The 19,236-nt window shown below is 39.0% G+C and overlaps 1 protein-coding gene across 1 annotated transcript in view; it reads left to right on the forward strand.

Moving 5' to 3' along the window:
• The window catches only part of LOC122973919 (glucosidase 2 subunit beta-like), a 138,101-nt gene that overhangs the window by 111,205 nt on the left and 7,660 nt on the right, over positions 1–19,236 (forward strand). The window contains exon 13 of the mRNA XM_044341718.1: positions 7,005–7,076. Coding sequence (XP_044197653.1) covers positions 7,005–7,076 — 72 coding nt within the window. The remainder of the gene's footprint in view (positions 1–7,004; positions 7,077–19,236) is intronic.

The following is a 19,236-nucleotide window of genomic DNA, read 5'->3' on the forward strand; positions in this document are numbered from 1 at the left end:
GAATATTATATTCCATTTCTGCCAATAGTTCCCCCTAAATCTTACACACTGGTCCTTTAATACTGATTCATCCATGTATATGCTCAAAAAACCGCATTTAGTATATTCCAAGCACACACACATAAATACTCTTCTAATTCATTGAAGTCATATTGATTCACTGTAAAATCAAATCAAATGATTGCTTTCTGAACTAGTGAAACAGCAGCAGGATAAGAGAGGAAACAACCACAAACAAGCATAATAAAATATGTTGTGGCATGACTAGCTCTGCATTTTTGTAAGTTAGACTCAAACAGACCAAAACCCACCTCATCAGCAGCATCCGAGTCGAGGGAATGCCCTTTTCCAGGTGTGTTAAAAAAAGAGATTCACTGTGCTCAATGCGGGTTTTTTACTGTAAGGACTATAATCTAAAATACTGTAGGTGTTTGTTTTCTATTTGGTTGGTTAGAGTGTGACTATATACTGTAAATAGACAGACCTTGAAAGTCATCTATAGAATTAGTATTGTCACCAATGCAGCTGTTAACTGCACCAAAGACACTTCAGCGAGGTGCAGACCTGTTGACACAGGAGCTTAAAGCTGGATCTGTTGATTAAAGGGCAGACAGGCCCTAGACAAACCTGCTGCCTTTACAAGCAGGTCAGATGATTGATTATTGATTCTGGTCGGGGTGGGGGGTTAGGTGTCCTCACCTAACATAATGTGTGATTCTGTCAAGATAGTCAATAATGTGAATGTTATTCTGTATATTCACAGTGCATAAATATAAATGTGCCCTGAATTTGACTGGAGATTTAGTTGATTTCACTATTAGTAATATTTGGCAGTATCATAGTAGTGACAGTTACTCTCTTCTTTACACTCAAGACTTGTGAAACTTCTTACCAGGTAGTAAGGTAATAATTGAGCTAAAAGAATAAGACATGGCAAGATTTCTCCCAAAATGATCAATTATGGATTTTATTGGTTTTACACTCAAATTACACAGGTATTTTTTATATATATAGTACATGTTGCAGCTGAGTAACTTTCAATTCATACCGTATGTGTGCAAATATGACTGCCATTACCCTTTTCATTATCAAATACCGTTTGCGTTGCATAAATAAGATGTTAACGCAATTCATTTTTCTATTATTTTTATCACTCATTTGAACGCTTGTGCATTTGGAGACAATTTGCTGTATTTTAGTCTTTCGAACAATAAATCCCGATTTATTGTCAACTATCAATACTGATATGTTATCTTCACATGTGTGTTAGAAATGACAAAATATTATAAATCTTATATTATCATCATGACTGACTGACTGAAAGAAAAAAATAAAGAAAATCTAACTAGAGCATAACCTGTTATGCAATGTTGACACTGTTGTTGGAACACATCCTGTTTACTTACTGTGACCTGCAGTGTCTCAGCTATCAAGATGAACAGTGTTGGTTTCCCTTAAAGTTTGCTTCTAAACAATTAACCACGTCACTTTATATCGCTGAGTCGCCAGATGCAAAGATGCCAGCTGAGTGTACACAGTGTTACCTGTAAACCAATTAGCTAGTGTTGATGTTGCTGTAGTTCGCAGTGTCACCATCGGTGAACTCCACCCACGCCGTCATATACTGAAGCAGTCTAGTGGGAGAAGGGCTTAATTGCTCTCTCTCTCCTTCTCCCTCTTTTGACTGGATCTCAGTGGACTGAGGAATAAATATGCGTATCTTTTTTTCCCCTCCATAGCTTTAGTGAGTACTGGTTGGTGCCTGTCAGATCTGTAATTAATGAATTGTTAAAGGGTAATTCCTGTTTATTACAATTTGGGTCATAGTTTTGGTGATCATTCCTTAACTTAGGACCTTTGTTCCATTATCAAACAACAAGCTAAAGGACCAAATGTATACAACTATACATAAATCTGATATATACATTTAAAAGAAGGTGTGCCAGGTTTATTTGGAGGAGGAAACATAAGCCATTGGTAGAATTATTATCCGAACTGCCCGAACGGCAAATCGACTTCCTGGTTCAACTTGTAGCAGTGCGCACACATAGTCTCCTCTCCACTGAGGTATTATCACAGACATTTCATGTGCGTTCAGATTTGGTTTTACCACTGAACCACTTCATTTGTCTAAACATTTCAACTTTTTTTGGCCAGAATAGAAAAAGATGTCCAAAACTACAAAAATAAGAGCTAAGTCTTAATAAACCAGAATTATCTTTTAATTTGTGTACAAAACTCTAATAACATCTATTTTAACCTTTTCATTTAGCATTTATAAGCAATATGCAAACACTTCAAAAATGATTTATAATTTATAATGATTTATAATAAACTACAGTGAAGTTGTAAGCAGACATCAGGACATGTTTATACTAATGTGTGTGTCAACAACATTAATGAAGTATTTATTTATTTTTAAACACTTTCACTTTCTGTGATAACTGAGCAAGGTTTATGAAGGCCATTAAAATGTGGCTGAAAGCTCTGGGAGAAATCTTGTTATGGGAACATGAGTTAAGACATTTTTTTTCAAACTTTTATCTCCAGGTTCAAGAAGTAACTCAAGCTCAACATGTCTTAATGAGCTTTGAATACATTTAGAGACAGTTTTAACTCACTTGTGAATAATAGTTGTTTTATAGACACCTTGTATCTGCTTACAACTACATAGTAACATACTAGTGTTATAGAAATAGTAAGCCTTTATATGCTGCTTATAAATACTAAAAAAGACTGATGTTCTTTATAGTTTTTTTCTGGGATGAGATAAATGCTTCCTTATTATACTTTAATGTAATTTTATTAAATTAAAAGCTGCAAAAAATGCAATGTAGATCTCGTTTTTGCTCAAGAATTCTGCAGATTTATGAGTGAACTGAGCCTGCAGTCTGATTCAGTGAAGCTTGAAATACTGCCTGAGGGGCGAAGCAGTTGCATCTAAGATATTTATTTTCTAACTGTGTACCTTCAGGCCCCAGAACACCTACCAAAGATTGACACAGTGGTACCAACCTATTATGGCTGGTGTCAGAGCTGCATTGTCGGATGGTGACAGATCGAACCCGAGGGACGGAGAGAGACGCAGTGTGGAGTTCAGGACCCAAATGGGAGGATCAGTGTTGTCATTTTTGATCTGCTGCTCATCATAATTATTGTCAATTATTCAAGATTTTAATCAGGGGACCAACCGAGTTTCATTTCTTTCTTATCCTTCCTATCCTCCGTCCAGTGTCCCCCTTGATGTACGTCATCATCTGTCATATTTGCAGCCTGTATTAGTGGTGATTCATATGCACGTCTCCACCAGCACACTCTGATTCCCTCCCACTCTCTTGCGCTCACTTTTATTTCTTTTTCTCCCTCTGTCTTCCCCTTTCCTCTGTTTTTGTCTTTGTTCTCCTGGCTGTTTCTTAGCCTTATATTTCCATCGCTTTCAGTCTCTCCTCCTCAAAGCCTTTGTCACCACCCGTCCATTTCAAGAGATATTTCCCGCTCGTGTCACATTGTGCTCATTTGCTAAGGATAGCCGGGGACAGTTTGTGTAAATGTGCCTGTTTGACCTTTCTGCTGTGTCCCATTTATGTAACGCAGACGGCAGAATGTGAAGTGTCTGTCTTCGAGACAGACAGCTAATCAACCTGCACCTCCATCCGCATGTGGGGCTCGGCATTTCTAATCTCTCCTTACTTTTTTTTTTTTTTTCTTCTACCCAGCGAAACATTTTCTGTGTTGCCTTGCCTGCTTTTGTTTTCTCACAAGCTGCCACATGGAGGCGAGCATCCAAGGTCAGATCGCAGTGCCCCCGCACACAAATAGCCTGGCTTTTTTTTCTTTTTTTCTTTTTTGTGCAGTGCTGGCGTGTCAGCAAAAGTGGGCAGGGATGGATGGCTTTGCCTTGAGGGTAAAAGAGAGGGTGATAGAGAGGGGGAAGAGAGGTACAGACATACAGGGGTACTCCCTTTTGGGACTCATTTGATTGCTTTTTCACTATGTTACCCCTTTTCCCTTCCCCCCTTCCTCTGCTGCTCACTATACCTCTGTCTATCAGGTGCCATCTGTTTCTGGGCTCAGATGAGGATGTTTGTTGTTGCTGAAACACCTGCTTTACAAACTTAATGAATCTAGTGGCTCATATAAGGAACAATAAAGCCAGTGTTGAGAGGGAGCTTTGATTTATTTATTTTATTATTCATTTATTTAGTATGGCAGGCTACTTGGCACACATCACATTGTTTTATTTGGCGTTACATTGTGCTTTTATGGGTTCTGGCTGAACAAGACTAATTGCTGTATAAGAAAAAAATGTTTTTTATGTTAAAATTTAGAACAAAAGCACCTAGTTTGAATTTCTATTTTAAATGCAGCAGTTATATAAGGTCTTCCATTGGTCCGTAAGGACCTGACTGAGGGTGTTGAGTGTCCTTGATGAGGTCAAGACCAGCTGTGAAGAAACCTTTTACCAATTCTTAGTTCTTCTTGTATCTTGACGGAACAAGACTAAGAGCCCACACGCTAGCAGCTCTGTGAGGCTTTACTTGTGAGGCAAACGCTGACGCCAGCATGGCAACATGCTCACAATGACAAGCTAGCATGTTGATGCCTAACACGTATATTTTTTAGCATGTTCACTACTTTTCTTCCTTTTCTATCAACTGTGTGGGATAAATAAAGTGGTAATGAAATGAACAGTTTAGCCTGTTAGCACACTAACATTGCTAATTATCACTAAACACAAACAACAAGTGAGGCTAATGGGAATGTTCTAAGTACTTTAGTTTTGCAGGTATTTGGTCACAAACTGGTAAGGTGTTGGACAAATAAAAATGTTGATATGATGATGGTGGTGGATGACAAGTCAGAGGATCAAGAACATAAATATATGTACCAAATTTCCTGCCAATCCACCCAGTAGTTGTCAAGACATTTCTCTTAAAACCACAAATATAGGAAAACTCCAGGGGTCAACAGAGTCATTAGGGGAACATTCTCTGCAAACCATAAATAATGCCAATCCATCAACTAGATGTTGAGATACTTCACCTGCTGGTGGCGCTGCTGCAGGAAAAGTCAGGGCAAAATCAGTAGGAATCATCCTCTACAAAAGTTCATGGCAATCTATCCTGTAGTTGTGGAAATATTACTGGATATTACTAAGTCTGGACCAAAGTGGCGGGTCAACAGATTGACATTGCCACTAGCATGGCTAAAAAGTAAATAGATTGAGAGTAAAGTAACAGAATACAAATAAAAGATTCTAGCAGGAACCTTGCTGTACAGTGTCAAATTTCTTGGAGGGACAATAGGTTTAGTCATGGTGAGACATTTAATTCTGCTCCAAGCTGTACTGCTTACTCTGCAGTCAGAAAAGATGCTTCTGTTATTTTACCATGCCCGGGTGGGGGAAGGGGCTTCCCTGTCTAAACATACAGTAGACATGAAAGGATAAATGCCTGAATGAAAGTCTCCAAGATGAGAAGCATTTAATACAATCCGCAAACAAGTGCATGAGCAAAGGAACTCGGCAGCCAATCACTTACCTCTCTCCCACTATCCCCCTTTCTCTGATGTTCATCATTTTCTTTTCTTTTATCTTGCTTTTCTCATACAGCTTTTGATCCCACCCCCCCGTACTTCCCGGCCCACGTCTTCTTTTACTGCAGCCATTTTTTTTTTCCCTCCACCCTGCACTTTCTCACTCACTCACTCTATCTCTCCCTCTCGTTGTGGTTGTCTGGGCATCCTCTGCTCTTTTATAACAGTCAGTGTAATGGTTCAAATGTCAAGGAAGAAATCCCGGCTGTCTTTCCCCCTGTCGGTTTCACCATCAAGGTCTTTGATCAGTTTGTTACTGGAGCTAGTGATCATGCCTTCTACTCTCTAGCACTATCCCCAGCAAGTACATTAGTGATGGTCTCTGCTAATTGCTAACTCCTCTAGACACCTCTTTGCCTTGGTAGAAGAGCTGTGGGTGGCGGGGTAGCTGGTAGCTCCTTGTCACTCTTCTATCCCAGTAGGTAGCTATTGAGCCTTTACAGATTCCCACTGTTCAATAATTCAGCTTAGTAAAGTACCAACTTGAATACTTGACTTTTACTGTCTTCACTATACAGTCCCTTTGAGGCTGATATTGATATTTCAGACTTAAAGAATACAATATCAATCAGCTAATATTTGGCTGTATGAAACCTGCATTAATTGATTTTTAGCCACTTTTGGGCTGTGGGGAAAAAAGCTTTAAACACAACACTGACATATTATCACCTTATGAAGTTATGAAGTGAATATTATATGTATTAGCAAACAAGCATGCAAGTCCAATATGCACCCTCCTTTTAGCTCTCCACGATCACCTGAGGGAAATATTTGGCTCTTTAGCAGCTACATACTGCACTATGTGCACCAACTAGTTTGTAGCTTGGTGCTGGGCAGGTAGCATAGTCCGTTAATTGGAGCTTTTTCTGGCTGCTGCTGCTGCTGGAAACCAAAATGGTAAACTTGCAAATCCAGAAATGCTAAACACTCTGTATGGTGTAGTCAGGTGATAATTCTCTGTTGGTTTGTCATTACCAGCAACCTCTTTCATATAACACATAATCAATGGATCCATTGTTCATATGAAAATGTTAATTAGCAGCTTTAATATAATATAAATTGATAAGGATCCCTTAAATTTGGTTATTAATTCTGATCACAACAACGCAGCGAGTGTGACATTTTACAGCTGAAAAATAAACTTGGCAGTAGTTTCTTGTTATTGTGGGAAATTTCATGAAGGGGCATCAATATCTGCAACATACGCCAAAACTGATGTATCTGTGATATGCAAAAATTGAATGATAATATTTGCCATGCTGATGTATTACGTAATATTTAATCACAGACTGAAAAAATACAAAGAAAAACACAATCCAGCATGAAAAGAAATGTTGTGAGGAAAAGGAAACTCACTACAGATTTAACCTTTTGTACCAGTTTCCTAATGTGTACATAATTTCTTGCAGGTATACTTATACCCTGTGCCCATTCAATCAAGTCACACAAAAGAGCACTGCAGGAACAGAGGTCTCATTAGGGTAAGTACCTCAATCACCTTCTCTTTTGTCTCCACAGTTAAAATCCTAATAAACAGTGACCAGCAAGGGTATGTCAGGGACAGTGGAAATATACCAACCACAGTGGAGTAAAAAGCAAGGAGTAGGTGGTAACATTTTAACATTTGCAACATTAACATTTTAAGCTTTGCAGCATTGTGTGTGCTGTGACATTTAGAAGAGAGTACACTGACACCTCTAATTTGAAGCCACAAAAAATGTATTTTAAAAAAGTAAATCAGTTTTAGGAATCCAATGTACCCAATGTGTTAGCAATAAGGCCAGAAAAGCAATTTTTTTTGTATCTATACCAATTAGATAAATTCACATGACAGTATTCTTCATTTCAAGAATGTACCATATACAAATCCCACCAGTGCATTCCTATGAAAGCTCTTTAATCATTGTTACAGTGCTCATATGAAGTTACACTAAGACCAATATTTGCGCTATTGATTTTTTTTATTGTTATACAATCTCTGTTAGGCTCCATATGACCTTTAATCAATCGCTAACAGATCTCTATTATAGTTTTAATACCTTTTGATCAATGACAAACAGGGGGCGAGTTTCATATACTGCTGGGGTTGTATTTCCTCAGCCTCCAAGGGTTTCAATTTCATCTAAAGGATTACGCTCTGGCCTTTTACCGTCCCTGTGGGATTGGCTGTGTCGACTGCTGGACATTGGTGTGTATCAAGATGCCTGTGTGCTATGAAAGACGCCATTCAGTACCCATAGAAACACACCTTTAGATGTGACAAGACAGTTTTTTTTCATTCTTTCTTCCCCAGGAGTGTCAGTACACTGATTGGTAGTGAAATTTCTCCAAGGCATCAACAAATAAACCACCTATAGTATAACAATAACTTTCTTGATCAAAATATATAATCTTTATATTTTTTCTACCGACTGAGTTTGAAACAACAGCTGTTATTCAGCTGCCGGGCCTTGCTTGTATAATCACATTTTCCCACCTTCCCTCATCATTGTAATATCTGTCAAACAGATAAAGAAGGAAAAAAACTTTCATATATCATACTGATGCTTTCCTTGTTATTTACTTTTTCTCTATGAATTTTAGATTTGAGGTGATAATTATGGGATGTCGCCACGCTGTCCTTTTCCACTCGCTCATTAGCCTTAACCATCAGTCATCTGACACTTTTATAGGGTGCAATTACTGAAATGCTATTCCATCGACATTGACACCTCTCTGGGAAAAAAAAAAGCTTTTATGATTTGATGCAACTCCTCCCAAAAGAGGAGGACTCAATTACACTGCTATTTTGGTTGTAGCGGCCACATAGGCTAACGACTTGTTTTGCGAACAGACAATATAAAGGCCTAAATGACCACGGGAAATATGCAACAAAGTGTCAAAACGTTTTGTCTCCTTTGAAATGTGATTCCATTAGGCTTGACTCGTCTTCTTTGGCAGTTGAAGTGAGACGTTACAGATAAATTTATTAGCAATTATCCTTTTGCTGCACATATAGTTTTGCTCTCAGATGGCAAATTAATTGGAATCTAAAGCAAGGATGTGTTCTTCTTGCACTGCCACCTCCCACACTACCCACTCACTTTTGGAGCGGAAACTGCAATGCTTCACCATGTTTGTAGCGCAGGAAAGAGGAAGAACAGAATGCTAACTGTGAGTAATGTGACCCCAGCGCTTCTGCCTGCCTGTCACTCATGATGGTATGGAAGGGCAGAAAGACCAAACAGAACCAGTGGTCAAACACATCTCCGTTGTATTGGAGTTGGTCACTACGTCTGGAACAATATCGCTGCCAAACATAACTCAAAGGAAATATTTGAAATATGTAACATATTTATGTTTTCCACATAAAATGTTGAAGATAGCACTGATGTTTCTGAATATAACAGAAAAGGATGACCATGTTTCTTCCTCATAAAGGCCAGAAGGATGTTTGGTTTTTCATTTACTTCAGCAAGTTAATGTAAAAATAATGGTAGTTTGATATTTCCTGTTATACTCCATCAAAAACACCAACAACTTGTTTTGATTCTCTGCATGTAGGCAGGCAGAGCTACGCTACATAATGTACTATACTTTTTCCAGAGAGTGTGTAGTGAAGGTATATGTGGAATGGTTTTGGGGAAGGGGGAAGGGGAGGTACATGAATCATAGCCTGCACGCTGGGAATAAAGTTCATTTTTTATCCAGACAGACCATCAGTCAGCCCTTGCAGGATATGGCTGGGCCTCCTGATATCAATCTGCATGGAGGCATCCTCTTTCTCCCGAGAGGGGGTGAGGGAGGGGAAGAAGAGTGCTTTGATTTAAACGGCAGCATTTATCACACCTGCTCCAGCATCCTAAAGGACAACCATGTGAGAAAGTGAGGGGGGGTGGGGGCAAACGGCATTAACATGTGTGGCTTGTCAATGAAAATGTGAATGTTGAACTGTGCTGATACTTGCTCGTACCATTTCAACTAATTTGAATTAGTTATGTTACGTTTTTGCAGTATTAAATGGACGGTGTTGCTGCTGCATTTTGATTACAGCTCAGTTTGGGAAGTGTGTCAAGGCTCATAAAAGTTCAAATTGTTCCCTAAGCCCTAACCTTCCTTCATGCTTGGTTTCGCAGTATGGTTGGCGTTAGACCATTAACTATACAAATGTTCATAAGGAACAGTAAATCAGCCTGGGAACGCTTTCTTTTGTAGCTGCTTGCACTTATATTGTGGCCACACATGTAGCCATAAAGATTTTATAAGGCACTGCAGTCATACTGTATGCTCCCAATTATCTGTAAATGTAGATATTATACAACTCATATTCACCCTTGAATTCCAATGTCTCCGTTTTCCATTTAGGTTTTCTGCCTCTCGGTCTGAGCAGCTCAACCGCTTCCTGAAATGGCTATTGTAACAATAACATCAGCCATGATAATGATAATAGAGTAGAAGAAAATGCTTGCATTGCGACAAACACCATCCCACTGTGACAGCGTCGTTCATCTTCATAATGTTCCCCCACCCTTCTCCACCCAATGCAGACATGCTGGGTACAATGACAGGATAGCAAACACAGGGTTTACAAAATGCAGCTCACCTGAAAAGACAAACAGATACATGTATATGTATATGTAAATCAGTGGTGTGCAGTAGCATACACTACTTTACCATCTTGTGCTTGTATATGGGTTTACATAACATGAAAGCACTGACTTTACGCTTAGTTTGAGGAAGAGATTACATATAGACACAGCAATAGTCACCAGCATGTCACATTCATTTCCCACAAGCCTCTGTGATATTGATATACCACAGAGGTATATATGATATCTCAAGTGAAGTGTGTGTGTTAATCGTGATAGTAAATAACGATTTGGTGAAGTTCATAATGTTAGTTGTTTCTTGAGACTGTCACAGGTTTTGATTCAACTCAATGGTTATTTCTGAGGCTGTAGTTTGTGAAGTTGTTGAGCAAATATCCCTTTAAAGGTCTTCCAGATATAAGTAGAGAGGGTCTGCTTGAGACTACTGCTGTTCTTTGCCAATGTAATTTTGCCAATGATGTCATGTCATCACCATTTTTGACATTTTCTCCCTGAACTAATTACTCAATATAGTAGTTTACGACAGAGGCATTAGTGGTTCAGATAGCAACTCTTTGGCCTCTTTGTACATATGTACTGTATCTTGTGTTGCCTCAAGAAGACTTGAAGGAACAAATTGACATTTTGGTGAATATTCTTACCCGCTTTCTTGCCAACAGTGAAACCTAGTATGGAGGTGGAACCATGCGGTTAGCACAGCGTAGCATAAAGAGTGAAAGCAAAGAGAAAAGTAAAGCTTGTCTCTGTCCAAAGATTAAAAATATGCAGTTTTATTGTTTTATATTTTCCGTACACGATAATCTGTACATGAACAAACATTTAAAAAAGACTGTAGTTTATGGTGGAGTTACGTGATTTGACCAAAAACAGTTGATCTTTCTACTCGTACTTCTGTGACAACCCTAGGGTGATGACAAGACTGTGAAGTCACTGTGCCTGACTGTTGTTCACCAAGAAATAGTTACAGATTGTAACATGCTGGGGGTAACAGCTTGTCTAAACAGAGCAAGATTAGCTGCTTCTCCCCGCTTCCAGTAGTTACATTAAGCTAAGCTAAACGCCTCCTGGCTGTAGCTTCATGCACAGACATGAGAGTAGTATGGATCTCTTAATCTATCTTGAAAAGACAGCGAATATGCCATCGTATCATGTCGTAGCTGTCCAAGAGTACGTTTTATATTTGCCAAGTGAAGCATCTCACGGTCGGGTGAAAAGAAGTGACTGTTGACTCCATGTGTATCAGTGTAGTGTCTGTGATGATAGAGCCTGATAGATATAGCCAATGTACTCAAACGAATAATAAGGAATCTCAGAAGTCTACTGTCTATAGTCTATTAATGTGTGGCAAGGGTTGTAATGCTTCACCATGCAAACCACAGTTTATTTGTAGAGGTATTTGTATAATAGAGAGTGTCCATAGGTCAATGTCCAGGTAAAGAAAATATGGGCATTAAACTTTGGGTGAAAAGCTGGGAAGGAAAGGCAAAGACTGTGACATCCTTTCTTTTAGGTTTTCAAAAATGAAAGTAAAACAAAAACACCATAATAATAAGTCACAGGAACATAATTGAACATAATTATGCCACTGTTGGGAAAAACACAGTAAAATGTAGTTTCAAATTCTCATAGGCAGAAATGTGGAGTGTGCAGTCGACTACAAACAAGAAACCGGTTCACACTAAACACTAAAATGAAGTATATGACACAATACTGCAGAAGCAGTTCTTTCCAGTTAACAGTGAGCTCCCAATATGTAACCTCATTTTAATTTCTTTCAAATGACTCTAATGGCTTAAATACATGCAGCACCACACTCGGTTTGATCCATTTAAGTTTTAAAGCAGAAGTCCCCAGGAAGCACATTGTCAACATGGAGTAATTAGCGTAGTGTTCAAGCCATTTCCTGCTAACAACCACAAACAACTACAAAAAACAACTCTTTAAAGTATGCCTTCACAACAGTGCCTGACCATACTAACCTTTCACCATGAGCAGAAGTGCATTTGAAATATTTATGTTGCCCCTTTCAGAGTTAGCTTGGGATAAACACACAGAAATAGCTCCAGTGCAATGATATAGAGCAGTTGGGGACACAGACTCTTTGAACTTAGAAACCTTCCTCTTTGTATATTAAGCCATATATGTATCTTCATCCCTCAATTAAGATCAAAAATGTAGATAGATTTTTAAAAAGTAGATCAGATATGAATGTATAGACCTCATAAACAAAATTGTAAGACTAATGGTATCGCAGTGTTAAGATGAAGCATATATTTATCTGCACAGAGGAGGGTGGGATGATTTAAATGTAGCTGTGGAGGAGGAAGGGATCAGTTGAAGGGTCATCCAATGAGTTTTTGTTTTGGGGCTCCAGGGAAATCAGGTGGCCACGCATTTGGGGTCAGAGGGGTTGGCGTGTGTCGCCCCGCAAAGTTCAAGGAGCTAGGCCTTCTATTGTGTCGGGGTCAAACTGCTCTGCACTCATCATCATTGAGAGCACAGGAGGAGAGAGAAAAAAAGGCAGTGCTGAAATTGTGCAGGGCCCAGCGAGCAGCTTGCTTGTTCACCCTTCAACCTTGGAAACACACTGTGTTTGACAGTCCAAGCTTGGAATAAGCCCAACATCCAAAGTTGAAAACAGGATAGACAAAACAGGAATAATAATAACACCTAGACACCACCACTCTGTTTATGACTCAGATTGTATACTTTTAAAACAGGGAAATATAACCAGGGAAGGTTATAAATGTCCTGATGTAAGAATATTATGACTGAAGGAAATGCATGGACTGTAGAGATAGGCACAGATAGCGCTGCCGTGTTACAGAGTCAAGGGAAAAAAGAAAAATGGTATTGTGAAACTTAAAAAAAAAAGGCTGTTAGTGTTGTCAGTTACTCCTGCAGGTTCATATCGCTCAGTATTCAAACCCACAGGTCTCCCTTGAACTGCTTTATTGAACAGTAGATTTTCAAACAGAAAACAGTGGAGAAGTGAGGTAGCCTAGCAACATTGAAACCACAGTGAATGTGTATGCCCACTGCGAAGGAGCCAGGCAGTTGAAATGACAGCGCAGAGCAACCCCAGAGAGAGTGGGATGTGCTGGCCACCGTGAAAAATACAAATAGGTTGGCTGTTTGTAGCGGTATACTGTAGACATACGCATGTTGTTTACAGATTTGCCTTTTTTGAGCTACGTGCAGCCATAGCATAACAAAAGTTTTTCTCACGCCTACTGCCAGGCTCACTTTAGAACCAGCGCTAGTGACCCTTTATTGTTTTGCCACTATGCAGTTCTTGTAGCGCTCTAAATAAAAGATCCCCAGAATGTTACGGAGAAAATCCCCAGGTGCTGCGAGAATGAGGTGCAGCGATGTGAATGCCCCCAGGCTGTCAAAGTCCTTTGAGAGGCCTTAGCTTGAATGATCCAGCTGAGCAAATTTATTGGCACAGGCCCAAAGGAGACTCTACTCTGTGGCCATGGTGATATGGAAATATGCTCATTTGATCAATAAGAGTCAATTTCTCATGATGACGGCTGAAAATCTTAATGTCTTTTTAAAAGTATTAAAAAAGAATTAAGTTATGATGGAGCATATATCACGTTGCTTCTCCTTTTAAGATTAATTACTGTTCACTTGCAGTTTCCTCAGTGGCTACACATGTATGAACAGGAGAAAAGTATTGTAGCTACTACTGTAGTAGAACTTTAGCTCAATAGGTGGCCATTTTATTACACAGCAATCACGAGGCAGCTGTAGGATTATTACTGTAAAACTGCTCGAACACAAGCAGGTTACAAATGAGCGCCGAACAACAACCTGAGATTGAATTTGGAAATGACACACTTCAACACCTCTTGATAAAATAGCCTCTTTTAGGGGTGTCAGCTATGGGCTAAAAATTCTATCTGAATATTTTCTGGCCTTTCGACAATGTCGATATTTGACAATGTTTTTCAGCTTTTCCTAATTCTGTGTGATGTGTGAGTCAGCAAACAGTGTTGGGTGAATAGTGAAGATGGGAACGTAGGAGCACAACAAAACTCAAGAGTGACAGAACACTTGGTAATGCTAAATGGTGATCCACAGACATGCTGATTAATTGCATACAATGTAATATTGTCAAACCAGCTTCAGTTCTTGTAATGTTGGTTACACAAGGATTGAGGTGATGTGTATTGAACCTACTGAACCACCATATTAGCTCGTTCCTTTTGGCTAAAATAAAGATTAAATCACTAAAACGCCTGTATAGTCACATTTAAAATACTTTAGTTTGTTTTAGATTACTTTAAAAGGCAAACTGTAGTAGTAGGTATGTGTCGTCTTTATTGCTAAGTGTGTAAGGCTATAGGGAACCGTGATGTCACTTCTATGCTAGCTGTTGTTCCGCTAGCTTCTGTAACTCAATGCAATCTCTGATTGACATTTATTTAATTGGTCTTTCTGAAAAAAATTAAATGTTATTATCCATATTCTAAGATAAATGAACTTCTAAGATCTACTACAGGACTTGGTATTTAAAGTTGAAACTTGCAATAGGTACGTTTTTTTAGCATACAAAAAGCTAAAGCTCCCATGAAAATTTAGCAGCATGCACTTGAGTAGTGTCTCCTTTATATCCATGAAATCCACCAACGCTCTCTTCTGATATCATTTTTCCCAACGTTTTTAGCTGCAATCTCTGTCTAAACACATCTTCACCCTTCAGCCCTCACTGTCCAGCTATTACCTCAGACATGTCTGAACTAGCTGTGGCCACTTGACTCGCCCATGTACCTGATAGTGATAATTCTGTCAAGCAGGTGGCACTTAACCCACAACGATCTAGGGCTTATGGGAAAAGATGTGCGCTAAAGGCCGCAACAGAAATATCGAAGAAGCGAAATTACATAATGTTCGATATTACATCCCTGTCTAGACAAATTTAATGAACTTGGTGTCATAGTGTTAAGTAAGATTATGTTTCAGGGCTGGGTTATTAGTAACTTGCATTATTACAAATGTCATTGCGATTTTGAATGGGATTTTCTTACTTCTGGTGGGAAAGCAACATTTTCACCTTCTACCAGCTATTCAGTGATACAATAGTGACCCTAACTTAAACAAATAGATGTCTTTTGATCATCTTAGCATTGCAGGGAATTTAGCCAAAGTTTTCAAGGATTTATTATATTGTTGGACTACCAGACTGATTTGAAGGTATGGAGACACCATATTCTTAAGGTTTTTGTTGTATACTCTACAACAGGGCATTCTTCTTGAAGGTGACTATAATGAATGAAGAGACAGGAGTAATCTATAGATATATACTTCATATTTATGGAACTTGTCAGCGTACAAGCAGTTCTTCAAAGTTTGACAGTGTTATCGTTCTTAATACACAATGTACTGTATATTATCTTACTATTTTTTACATTTATTCATTTACTATTTTGAGTAGATCAAACTATCTTGTCAAAAACAAGCACATCACTTTTCCATGCATATTCTTTTAGTAAAATGACTGATGGTGGTGTTTGTTGCTTTACTCTCCACTGCTTTGCTTTTTTTTTTTTTTTTGAATGTGCTCACTTAATGAGTGGAGTGATGCTCCCTTTCATGTGTTCATATCAAAGCCAGTCTCGTCCCTTAATTGTTTTGATAGGCATTTGAAAAAAAGGATTAATTTTATTATTTAATTTTTTTTTCATCTTATCTAAGCCGTAATGATTTAACCTACAGAGTAGTGACAGTTTCACTGGAACAAGTGCATAATTATACATTTAAGTGTTCTACTTAATGCGCTCATTTTCAAGCTGTCAAGGTCACTCGCTGGAGTGCCATTAGCGAAGAGAGGGGCCCTCTTTACCTGGGAACATGGCAGCCGCTTAATGCCCAGTGCTCAAGAAGAGCATGCCACAGTATACTAGTATAGCCCCTGACAGCCAGGCAGATACAGAGGTGGTTACACAAATACTCATTTATATAACACACTCACTAACAAAGGAAATGTAACACCACCTATAAATTTGTGTCCCTAATGTGTTTATACTCTATGTGGTCTCCGTGCCTAACAGGCCACACTTTATACGGCAATCAAGGCGAAGGGGTAATGACTCTTGTGTGTCTGAGGAGAGGGTTAAAGTGGTAGGGAGTGGAGGGTGATGGGGGGGGGGGGGAACTGACACTGTGAACCCCTGATGGCCTTTCTGCTGGGTAGCCATGGCAACATCTAGCCCAGTCGTTAATGAGGCACGAGTGAGCTGTTAACAGAATACTGATTTGGGTTTGACATCAGCCCTGATTCATATCTGTCAGGAGGTGTTGATGAAATATGCACCCTGAGTTTGTTTTATAACTGCACAGAAAATGGCCTCGGTTTGCTGTTTAATACAGAGCATGCAAAACAAAATGTGCTATGGATGTTACTCACTGATTTAGAGTAATTATGTGGGTCAGTGCACTATACAAAAACTGGCCAACAGCATGTTTGCACAAAACAAAAACATCTAGCATGCCATCTGCAATTTCAATATTTGACCTGTTGAAGATTTATTTATATCCTCACATTCACTATTTTGTATAATAACATTTTCCTGTTCTGTACCTCACAATTACTATTGGCAAAGAAAAGAGGGAGGTGTAAATGTCCTCTTTGTGTATCAGTCATATGAAATGACGTGAAAGCAAGGCCTTGACTGAGCGTGTGCCCTTCACATGTTATGCATATGAATTATTTATGAAGGTGCTGGGCACAATGGGTGGTAGGAGGGTGAGAGGAGCATCAGTGACTGGCACAGTAATGACAGTGCCTGGGCTCATCTCAAAACACCGCTCTCTGATTGGCGACCTTACACCAGTGGCAGAGGTTAGCGATGCTTGGCACTGCTTGGCTATGAGAGCGGGGCCTTTTTTTTTTTTTTTTTTTTGTATCGCTGCTTCACCAAATCCAAATTAACCAGCGGCTCCCAAATTGCTCTCTACCTGCCAGTGCAGCACCGTACCTCGTGCTGTAAATGATTAGTGCATTAACAGCACAGTGAGGTGGCTAACTTGCTGCTCCAGACCCCTTGTTAAAGCAGTGAAAAGCGTAGCTGTGAGGTTTAATTCATTGCAGTGGCAGCTAATGAGTGGATGCTACAGTAGGAAGGTGATGATAATAAGCACAGACTTTACACCATCTTAACACAGGTAGTGTATGTCATTAGTAATGCACAAGGTTAGGATTCAGTATGGGGAGCTGGTTGTTAGAGAAGTATTTACAAGTAATGTGATGCTGAGTTGGCACATCTGATGAGAGGAGCACCATTGCTGTGCCTTCATAGCTGAAAATTAGTGGATTTGAAGGACCTGTCTTGATATTGATGCTTGTTTTCAAAAGAAGCTGATGGGAACTGCCTCTAGAGCTGGGTATCATTTAGACAAAAAAAGTGTCAGAGTTATGGCACGTATACCAAACAATTTTTTTTTTTTTTTTTTAATATCTCACATTGAGGATTATTGACATGTTCCAACTGTATTTTTGTGCCTGAACAACTGGCTCCAAAAGAGAACAGCAAAAGATCTGAATAAAGAAACTGAATATTGGACCTCACCCAATCCCACTTTGAAAATGAGCTCCCACACACACAGTGTTTGACAACCTTGTTACTGAGCCTCAAATCCGACATTTCTGATAAAATTGACTCAGTGGCAATATTTCTTGAGGAAGACAATAATGCTGTAACATGTTTAAAAAAAACCAAAAAATGACTATTTTAATTAACAAAATGTTGTAAAATAACTACCTAATAAAATACAGTCTAAACTGACCAAAATTACAATTTAGGTGAGCAAATATTGCAGACAATATGACAACTCCAGGGTTGTCCATTAGAAAAGTAGATCACTTTGTGACACAAGTGGCATATTTGTGTTTTTCGTTAACCTTGTGTTTTTCTGGTCAAATTACTTTTTTGGTGACTGATGAGCCTTCAAACTCGTGGATGCATTACTCAAACTGGACTTCCTGGATTGTATTTTATTGCCTCACTTGTACCGACCAGCATCCATTCAGTAACAGACTAAAAAAAACTATGGAGATACCCAGCCCTAGATTGCTTATTGTGGATACAAGTGTCTATCTGTTCTTGTAATAGCACATCTTGTGAAAATGTAAATGTTATACATGTCGTGCACATTTACAGTAAGTTGAGGCTTCAGCGTTCTCATGTCTACAAACCTACAAAGAAAACACTGAAGGCAAATGAGCAAATTCATATTCAGTTCACTTGAGGAAACCACAGACATACCAAACAGGGCCACCATTGTGTTCTTTTCTCCCTGTGGTTTTGTTCATCCAGTTTATCTCCAGTGAAGGCCTATGGTCTCACACACACACAGACACACATACACACATATCAAGACATGCACAAATACACTTTTGGCCCAGATTTTCTTTTTCCTCTCCTTTGTATCTGCGGGCTGTTAAACACCAGAGTAGAGTTGTCTAAATGATAATTGCTTCTGAAAGGTTGATTTGTGGCTATATCAGAGGGGGTAACTCTCCTCTCAGTGTTGAGCGAGATTAGCCGTGGATCTTCGGGATTTATCACTCGAGGCGTGCGGATTAGCGCCGCAATGAAGTTTAAAACAGAATCACTGGCGACCGCATCGTTTTAAAGAAATAAGAGGAGCTTATATCAGCTCAAGCCATTATCAGAAGAAGAACCAAAGCTAATCAGCTTTTTTTTAATGCTAATTATTCTTAATGAGGATTAGATTATAAATATCAGTAAAACAATACAAGTACAGTGAGGCCAATCTTACCATAATAGTTTCAAAAAATATTTTATGTATCTTAAATTCCAAAACTTGCAGAATGGACTTTTGATAAACATTTAGTATATCTTCGATGTAGTGCATGTGCATGATTCTTCAGGTCTTAGCACTGAAGGAGCTGAAACCGCAATTTTAATGGTATTTTTGTGGGTAGTGGATGTAATTAAATCACAGTTCCATCTGCTAGTTAGTGTCAATAGAAATCAAACCAGTGATTGAGAGAGAAAATTAAATAAGATTGACTCCCTAA

This window comes from Thunnus albacares, chromosome 22 (genome assembly GCF_914725855.1).
Source record: "Thunnus albacares chromosome 22, fThuAlb1.1, whole genome shotgun sequence".
Classification (NCBI taxonomy): domain Eukaryota; kingdom Metazoa; phylum Chordata; class Actinopteri; order Scombriformes; family Scombridae; genus Thunnus; species Thunnus albacares.